The sequence below is a fragment of the Pollicipes pollicipes genome, unplaced genomic scaffold, assembly GCF_011947565.3.
Source record: "Pollicipes pollicipes isolate AB1234 unplaced genomic scaffold, Ppol_2.1 Scaffold_4295;HRSCAF=5057_pilon_pilon_pilon, whole genome shotgun sequence".
Taxonomy (NCBI): domain Eukaryota; kingdom Metazoa; phylum Arthropoda; class Thecostraca; order Pollicipedomorpha; family Pollicipedidae; genus Pollicipes; species Pollicipes pollicipes.
In genome coordinates this window covers 26,754,046-26,763,772 of record NW_023596461.1, presented here as the reverse complement: position 1 = coordinate 26,763,772, position 9,727 = coordinate 26,754,046, and the positions used below count along the sequence as shown (strand labels likewise).

The 9,727-nt window shown below is 54.0% G+C and overlaps 1 protein-coding gene across 1 annotated transcript; it reads right to left on the bottom strand.

Moving 5' to 3' along the window:
- Positions 1 to 1,731: 1,731 nt before the first annotated feature.
- On the bottom strand, positions 1,732 to 9,704 carry Zyx (lipoma-preferred partner zyxin). Its single transcript, XM_037219347.1, has 7 exons — positions 9,592 to 9,704; positions 8,951 to 9,162; positions 8,174 to 8,411; positions 6,752 to 6,921; positions 5,807 to 5,985; positions 3,543 to 3,663; positions 1,732 to 2,689 (listed from the first exon to the last, which is right to left on the bottom strand). The coding sequence occupies exons 1-7, from the start codon at positions 9,638 to 9,640 to the stop codon at positions 2,558 to 2,560; spliced, it is 1,101 nt and encodes a 366-aa protein (XP_037075242.1). The 5' UTR covers positions 9,641 to 9,704; the 3' UTR covers positions 1,732 to 2,557.
- Between the last annotated feature and the right edge of the window lie 23 nt (positions 9,705 to 9,727).

Sequence of the window (9,727 nt, the reverse complement as noted above, 5' to 3'; positions counted from 1 at the left end):
GCTTGGACTGGGCAGGCCTCGACCCTTGCTTGTTTAAGTTGTCACAGCGGTCTAACGTCCCTTGTCTCGTGTCAGTGGGAGAGACGGTTAAGTTTCCTTTGGAAAATTGGTGTAAACCGTGCTTAGAGTGAAAAGGGTAAGGTTCTGTTCTAATGAAAGAAAAGAGGAAGCATTTCAGCAAGGGACGTAATTTTGGGCAAAGTGTCAAAGCTATTTGTCGATGTCATTGTTCAAGGCTCGCGATCTTCTCGAAATGCGTAACTCAACCCGTTCAAAATAAGAAAAACAAAATAATCAAATTGACAAGAGAGTGGGGTGTTGGAAACGTCGCGAACAAGACATCGCGTCCCGCATTTGACAGTAGATGAGATATCTAAATTTGCATCAGTGCCAGATCACAGACTCAGAAGGCACTAACCTGCCCGACCAAGTTTTGCTCTAAGCCCCAATAACAACTGACCAAAAGTCGACGATACTGCCTCGTGAAGTTAAAATGGTTGACACTTCTCTCACATCGAATACTTCACTTGTGTTGGTCACCTTTATCTCCATGCACAAACATTCAGTGGGCCCTGTTGTTAAGTGATCGTATCGCCGCGTAGCGTGTGCATAAGGATTTTCCACCTCCTCACGGGTGCTTACGGATTCCTCAACGCTTTAGGAGCTCTAGTGCCTCTCAGGCGTTGCAAACAATAAAAACCCATCGACAAAATCAGGGCACCGACACTGGCTGAGACATGTGGTGAAGCTGAGCTGTCATTACCTGCATTCGCATCGTTTCTTAAATGCTGCTTCTTGTTCACTATTCGCCTTACCTTATTCATATTCATTTCTTACAAATTCGTCGGTTCCAGACTAATTTAAGTGAAGGCAAAAGTAGACTCGCATTCAAGGGCAGAACATCCCATTGGTGCGTTCTGAAGAGCATAAAGGGCCATCTTATCATCATACAGGGCATCCCAGGGGCAAGGCCCCCTGACACACAAAGCTCTTCTGCATGTGGTCCGAAATGTAAGGCGTCATCGGCATTGACCACATCACAAGTCTTCAGTACATTATCATGTTAGTAAGACGTGAACATCCTCGCAAAACCCAATGCAGCATCCTATTGATGCGGTGAACACATGGTTCAAGCACCCGGTGAGACTGCGGGTGCTATATGAGAAAGTCGAATGCGTCTGCAGATCATGCCTGACTGTAGTCCATTTGCTCGACGTCATCAGTCATTGCCATGTACAGGACGAAGTCTGAAGAGTTCGCGACGAAGCAAGAATATGCACTCGTGTGGAGCAGGAGTGAATTTATCGTCGCAGCTGAAAGTATCCGAAGGGCCACATGGGAGCACTTCGTCAGATTATAACCAGACGCATCTAAAATGCAGAGTGTAATCGCATCTCGGCGCACTATGGAGAACATTCTGTCGAGGGAAACTGATTAAATTTGTCGATAGCGCAGACTTCCGCAATCGTCTCCTGAATGTGATTTTCTGGCGGTTTTTCTGTTGTTTCCTGATGACACCGGTTGCTGCTTCCTGAAGGTTCAGCTGCTGTTACATAACTGTCCCGATGAGCTGTTCCGCTGGTGTTTGTGTATATTTTTGGTATTGTATTCCACGTTCCGCATAGTGGTCTTCACCTTGTGCTTTCCAGGTAGAATATAACACCGTGGCCCCGTTCTCCATTTCTCAGCTTTCCAGTGTGTAACCCAACATGCTTCCATTTTACGCCCCACGATGATGAACACATGAAAGTTCATTTATATATAATACATTAAGAAATATTGAAAGTGTCACCAGACGTTGTGACTTATCATAATCGACGGCTTAAGCCGACGCGCAACATAGCAGTTCACTGTTCAAACCTACCAGGAATGGACACAATACAATACCCACAGGTCAACGTCATAAGGGCACTGGAATACACGAAAAGCAGATTATCGCAGGCGGCAATAGTGGCGGACCTATAGAAGCGGCGCACGTCAGGCGACAGTGATCACGGCAAACATTCGTCGCTTGCCCACTATTTCGGGCACAGTTGCTCAGCGTGCTGACATGCAGAGCATCGGACCGGAGCTAATCATCGACGTGTTTAATTCGGATGCAATGCCTCCATTGGTGAGGCCAAACAAAGCGATGGCACAAACGACGTAGTACGCCCAGAACGACATCCGGTTCAGTTCACACGATACTAATCCAGCCAAGATAAACGCGCAACACGTCATCGGTGCCCATCAGCGTCCCCCGATCTGGCACAGAGCCACGGAGAGACATGGAATATACCGAGCCGATCACGCTCGGGTTCTGTCCTGGTACTCGCTGGTTTGGCTCCGATGCCAAACTTCATGACCTGACTTGACCGTCACCGGCGACGCTTCGATTCGTATTGACCTTCCTCACCAATGTGACGTCAAGTCGCAAGAGCACCGCTGTCCTCGAGGCATTCGTGGCGACAAAGCGTGAGCGCGATTCAGCAGCATCCGCATACAATACCGATAAAAGGATGTGGGTGGCGTCAAACGAATTCAGACAGCAGCGTCACCTGTGAGGCAGCACGACAACCTAAAGTTCTGTCGTCATCTTAGACGTGAGGGCGCGCACTCGCTTAGCGTTGCAGTTTTTGCAGAGGACGTGGCCGTCTAGCGGGTAACAGCCGCGCCCCTCGGCCTCCGAGGAGAGCACCAGGCCACAGTCCTGCGGACAGCACAGTCAGTGTCACAACACGACAGCCCGAAGGCTGATCGCCCAGGGCATGGTGAGCGACAGCTGAATAAAATATAAGCTAGGCTGGGTGCTTGAAACGCATGCAGTGAGAATCCATGTTTAGCTACACCGTTCTAAGGTAGGGTTTGGAGCCGCCCTCGTGAGACCTCTCCATTATTGTGTTGTGGCGTCTGCTGGCAAAATCGCGTCAAAAATGCGTCCTCTGCAACCTCTCACTTCTCAGGAAAAGGCAACCACAAATGGCATGAAATGTTCGCAAACAAATCATCTAATAAAATTTGATCTTCTCTACATTGCTATCTACAAGCCGAACGCCTTTCGGGTAAAACATCAGTATCTGCTACCATCGCTCAGCCAAGCCGTATACTCCATTTCACCCAACGCCCATGATAATTCGAATACTGTTCGTCAGGTGGCATTCCGGGCACTCCCCAGTTGGTCGTGCAGTGCATCCCAGCTGAGGCCCGGTCCTATCTGCACCGCATTCCCTGCCGTGCCAGGGCCGCGCTCGGCCCGCACGTGTTACCCCCAGCGACCCGCCGCGCCTGAGCGGCCCTTCGACGTCATGCTGGACCGGATTGTGTCACACATACCAGTTATGCCACGTGCTGGGAGCGACCGCACACACTAACTTACGCGAAGCCATAGAAAAAACTCACCACCCGACGCCACGTGTGGGGTGTTCGGGTGCCAAAGAGTCCAAACCCCGATAAAATGGACAGCTCATGACGCATGCGCTCGCGACCGCTGTCGATGACGTCCACCACAAGACGGTGCAAGCGAACGACGACGGCAGGGGACCAGCCCCAGCACCGCCACTGACCTCACACTTGTAGCAGAGCACGTGGAAGCTGCGGTCGAGCGCCACCACGCGCACCGTCTCCTCCTGGCCCAGCTCCGGCATGATCGGGTCGTTACACACGCTGCACTTGGGGGCGAATTTCCTGCGCACGGCGGCCGAGGTCAGCGACCCGGGATCACCGGCCGACCGCCGAGTAAAGGGCGGGGGGGGGGGGGGGGCGACAAACGAACGCGGCCGTCAGCAGAGAGCGGATCTGAAGCTTTTTGGTGGAAGGTGTTCCGGGTGGTCCTCAGATTTGTGTTTGACTCAAGCTGGATCGTGAATCGGCTGACGAGCCAATCGTTTTGGGGTGAACCGCGAGCGGAGTCGACTCGTTCCGAAATACGTCGCTTTGAGCTATGAACTGTATTACTTCTTCTTAAACTTCACGAGCCAAATCGTGAGCCGATAATTTCTGACAGTGTCGTGTCAGTGAGCCATAGGGCTCAACCTGAAATGGGAACATAAAGAAACACAGCACGGCCCAGACAAATTAACAGACTATTTCATGGTGTTTAAATGCACCGCATGAGGCGTTAGTTACTAATATTTTTGCAAAATCAACGTAAAGCAGCCAACACCTTACTTTTGATCGTGATACAAATTGTAAAATCTCGACCAGGAATCAGGATATCATTAACATCAGCCAGGTACACATCCGGGGGCGGATCAAGATTTTGGTTTGGGGGGGGGGGCAGACTGTTCTCGTGAAATTTAATTTTAAACACGCAGTGGCTCTCACACCCCCAACACAGACATGCGGATAACACACACATACACAGACACAGACACACACACACACACACACACACGCACGCACGCACGCACGCACGCACGCACGCACGCACGCACGCACGCACGCACGCACGCACGCACGCACGCACGCACGCACGCACGCACGCACGTGTATATATATATATATATATATATATATATATATATATATATATATATATATGACACGATCCCAGGGCGGTGGCTGGGGCCTATGTCGTCGTGCCGCGCGAGGAGCGGCTGTGCTGCTCTTAATCACGATGCATGAAAATGGACCTACTGGAGAGAGCGCCAAACCAGCATATGCGCAAAAACCACAATAAGGAGTCCCACGGTCTGGCATAACTGAAAACACACTATAAACACACTACACACACACACTGATTCTATAATCATGTCAAAACAAATGCCGTTTCAAGTGATCGAAGTTATCTTCATCATTGAAAGAATGCATGACTTTCACAATCAGCTTAGGTCCTGCATCACTTTGGACCGGTTCAGTCACCCAATGACAGCAAGGTGATTCGATGCCTTAAACTTGCCCTGGTGCCAAACTGGCTGGAAAAACGATTTGCGTCTGTTTCTGCGTCTGCGTCTGCGTCTGCGTCTGCGTCTGCGTCTGCGTCTGCGATCTGCGTCTGCGTCTGTGGGTTTTGCAACTTGACCTGATATTCGGATGTATAATGTGAGCTGATGGTTTACCTTTGTTTATGTCTCGTATTTCGCCATATTTAAATGCTTTCCATTGGACTGTCAAACATTGTTTTGAGAATGGGAATGGATGTCCTTGAAACGTTAGCAAGCTTATACTGTTGTAAATGACCGTAGGCAAATTGGCTTATTACTCGCCGAAAACAACGAAGGATTTAATTCCAACAATCGAGCAGACGCGCAAGAAGCTGAGTAAATGCACATTTACCCTCGCATATAACAAAACTTGCATTAATGAAAGCATGCTGCCTACGTACACGAATACATGTACATATGTGCATATCTATATCTATATCCATATATATATATATATATATATATATATATATAACTGAGTCGAATAAAAACAATTTGAGCGGCTATGAGTCATACCCTGAATCGGATTCCAAAATACCTGAGCCAGTACTGAACCGGCTAAAAAACTGAGTCAAACACAAGTCTGGTCGTCCTGGGACTGGTTTCCCGCATTTGGGCAACTGAAACATTAGCGATCGGGCGAACATAGCGAGCGAGCGAGCAAACGAAACATAGCGAGCGAAGATGGTATTCCATTGGTAGTACCTCACCTCCCCACAGCAACACAAGCTAGACTTCATTCCACATCAGATCAGTAGAGGGGGGGGGGGGGGGCTCCGGCGCGCGCGCACACATGCATACACACACATACACAAAAACACTAGAAAACGTCAATTCGAAATCGTTGGTCTCTACGCACACCGCCTCACACGACCGCACGTTCCACGACCGTCTGTCCGCGTCACCTGTGGAAGTCCTCGATGCAGTGGATCTGGTTGGCGGCATCGACAGTGAAGCAGACGCCGTCCAGCGAGCGGCCGCAGACCACGCACGTGAAGCACTGCGGGTGATACGGCTTGCCCGTAGCGCGCAGGATGCGGTCCAGGATCGGCTTGGTGCACACGCTGCAGCGCTCCAGGGTGTCCTGGAACGGCCGGCGACCGGTCATCGGTGCCCCGGCGCCGCTGACGGCGGTCGCCACTCCGACTGCAGCGGGGCGGCGGATCGGGACCCGGCGAACCAGTGGACTCGGCGCGCTTTAAGATCGACGTTGGAAACCATGCGATACGAGGACAGCGATGTACCGGTTAGGCGGATGACTGCTCTGTATTATTATGTATGGCCGCGTGCATGTTTTGTGTTGTTTGTGAGGGTCATCCGCTCGACCCAGTTTGTTATGTGTTGTCTGAAACAAGGGTCAGATCTGCGTGAAGCTGCCTCACAGCGTGTACAAATACAAACAAAGGTGATTCGTATAAATGCCAACTGACATGGGCGAGGTTGGGTGACACCACGAGTGCGGTACGTTTCGTTATTTTTCTCTGCCCCGCCCGCATCCCTAACTCAGTTTGTCAAACTTCGCCGCTGGGCAACACTGCTGATCACGCCGGAAGCAAGACCGAACGATGAAACAGAGCACAACGCACAATAAGCTTAGTTTCCGACGCTGCACCGGCGATGAATACCTTAGCGCAATGCAGCGGACAGAGCTCACGGAACTTTTCCGGACATGTCACAACAAACTCACTGCTCATCAGGAGCCTCCAGTCATTTGAAGCGTGCTTACACATTGTCTTTGTGCACACACATTGTCAACAATTCTGGCACACTCAGAGGAGGAGAGTTGGCTTGGCCCCTCCGCATGGTAACACCCAGGGGCTTCGAGCCATGGATTGGCGCGTGGTGCTCACCATGTAGCACTCCTCACAGTGCGGCTTGCTCTCGACGGCGAAGAACGGCCGGCCTTGCAGCAGCACCTGACACACGTGGCAAGAGAAGCAGCTCACGTGGAACACCTTCTCCATGGCGGTGCAGCCGGTGCCCTCGCCCACCACCTTGTCGCCGCACTTGGTGCACATGCCTGCGGTGTCGGCCGCGCAGGTGAGAACGACAGACCGGACAGCACCCGTCAGTGACAGAGCGGATAGCAGCCGTCAGCGACAGGGCGGACAGCACCCGTCAGTGACAGAGCGGATAGCAGCCGTCAGAGACAGGGCGGACAGCACCCGTCAGTGACAGAGCGGATAGCAGCCGTCAGTGACAGAGCGGATAGCAGCCGTCAGCGACAGGGCGGACAGCACCCGTCAGTGGCAGAGCGGACAGCACCCGTCAGTGACAGAGCGGATAGCAGCCGTCAGCGACAGGGCGGACAGCACCCGTCAGTGACAGAGCGGATAGCAGCCGTCAGTGACAGGGCGGATAGCACCCGTCAGTGACAGAGCGGATAGCAGCCGTCAGCGACAGGGCGGACAGCACCCGTCAGTGACAGAGCGGATAGCACCCGTCAGTGACAGAGCGGATAGCAGCCGTCAGTGACAGGGCGGACAGCACCCGTCAGTGACAGAGCGGATAGCACCCGTCAGTGACAGAGCGGATAGCAGCCGTCAGTGACAGGGCAGACAGCACCCGTCAGAGACAGGGCGGACAGCACCCGTCAGAGACAGGGCGGATAGCAGCCGTCAGTGACAGAGCGGATAGCAGCCGTCAGTGACAGGGCGGACAGCACCCGTCAGAGACAGGGCGGATAGCAGCCGTCAGTGACAGAGCGGATAGCAGCCGTCAGTGACAGGGCGGATAGCACCCGTCAGTGACAGAGCGGATAGCACCCGTCAGTGACAGAGCGGATAGCAGCCGTCAGTGACAGAGCGGATAGCACCCGTCAGTGACAGAGCGGATAGCAGCCATCAGTGACAGAGTCAGTGGGCCTCTGCTCGCTGAGCCAGCCACGCTAGCATAACGGACAGCACGTCCGAGATAGTCATTACTAGGGTTCAAAACGCATTTTTAACGACAGGTTAGGTACTATGTAGCGTTGGCATTGCTCACGCCGAAGGCCGCAGGGGGTGACGAAACTCTTGGCGGCGAGGCGGGACTGAACACCGACTTTATGCGCACCGCAGTGAGGCGAACGCTCCTACAACTGAGCTGCGTCATCTCCACCAGCACACAACCCAAGCGTACACGCACGCACGAGCTCACGCATACGCACTCACACATGTAGGTATGCACGCACACACGCACGCGCCCATGCACACCTACTCATCTACGCACTCACGCAAGCGCGCACGCACGAGCGAACGAACGCCAGACGACCGAGCTCTCGGAGCGCTCACCGAAGAAGTCTGGCTGGGGGTTGTCGAGTCCGTGCACCAGCAGACTGGTGAGCGAGTCGACCTCCGCCTCGCGACCGGTTCGGTCCGGGTTGGTGATGGGCTGACTGCTGGGCGCCGGCGCCAGGCCCTGCGCGCCTGGCGCCACCACCGGCCCGTGCAGCGGGTACGGGTGGTGCGTGGCCGCCGACCCGCCCGGCCGCGGCCGCACCGGCTCGTAGATGGACTCATAGGTGGAGCTCTGCGGGGCGCGCGTGGGCGGGTGAGGGTATGAGCACTGGGCTCGCCTGACCGCGAATTGGAGGTCAAGCTGGGTGTGCATTGGAACCTCCAACTCCTCCAACTCGAAGGTCGGGCCGAGCGTGTGCAGGAGGTTAGAATATGTTCTGCTTTCAGGCTCTTCTTGGCCTCTCCCTCCCCTGGTTAGGTACCGATTTTGCTTGGTGAAAATCCTCCCTCATCCCTTGGTTACGCTGAGCTAAGCGTAACTTCCAGAAACGTAGCATCCGTTTGACTCCTACATGAGCTAAAGGTGCGAAGCAAAGTCAGGCGTGTTGCTTGTTTTCAGCAAAAACGAACGGTGTCCTTCGGCTTTGAGGTCGTACAACCTTGCCAAAAATATGTCACCGTGGTTTGCAACAATATCTGGGCGTTACGTTCCACTGCCCAAACTCCCTTCCATTCCCAGGCTTCGGTTACGCTCCATGACTCCCTTTCAAAACATCGCGACAGGTATTAGTTACGTGAAACCAAAATCACGTGGTGTTTATCTCCACTCACCGTTTGCGACGCCGGTGCGTAGGTCGCAAACTGGTTGGCTGGGTACGTCGGCGGCGGCGCCCCCTGATTGGCGCGCCGTAACTCGGAGTAGCTCGAACTGACGGGAGATGGCGGTGCCGGCAGCTCTGGCGGATACTCGGACGAGTCCACGTATAGATCGGGTGGGGGAGGCGGCGGGAGGTCGTCCTCGGCCGTGGCGGGATACGCCGCTCCTGGAATCACCCGTCGCCTTCGTGGTACGGGGCGATACATTTGCATTCACTGAAAAACAAACGCGGCACCACGCAGGTGGTACAAACGAAGCCATAAGTCACCGTCGTTCCTTGAGCTCCCAAACACGGCTCCCAAGCGGCGCTTGCATATTTATGGCATCAGTTTCGAGGACACGTATGGCCTAAGCCCGCATGCATTGCTCACGTTATCCAAGCTGCCGATAAACTATCGCATGAATACACAGCTTGCATCACACCCTCGTGGCACATGTCTCCTTTCAACGGATCGCGACATATTGCTACCATTCAGCAATTATCACGTCTCCATTTCGCCACCGCCGAACCTCGGCCCAGCCTCCGACAACATGAGCCGGCAGCACACCAGCGGCCCTGACTCCCACCCGGGCCCAGCCCGTGTCGGCACCGTACCTGCCTGGCCGTTGGTGCCCAGCTGGTTGTAGGCGTACTGCGAGGGCATGTAGGGCGGCGGCGGCGGCGGCAGCTCCTGCACGCCCGGCTGGCCGGCGGAGAACTCGGGCGGCGGCGGCAGCGGCTGGCTCGGCAG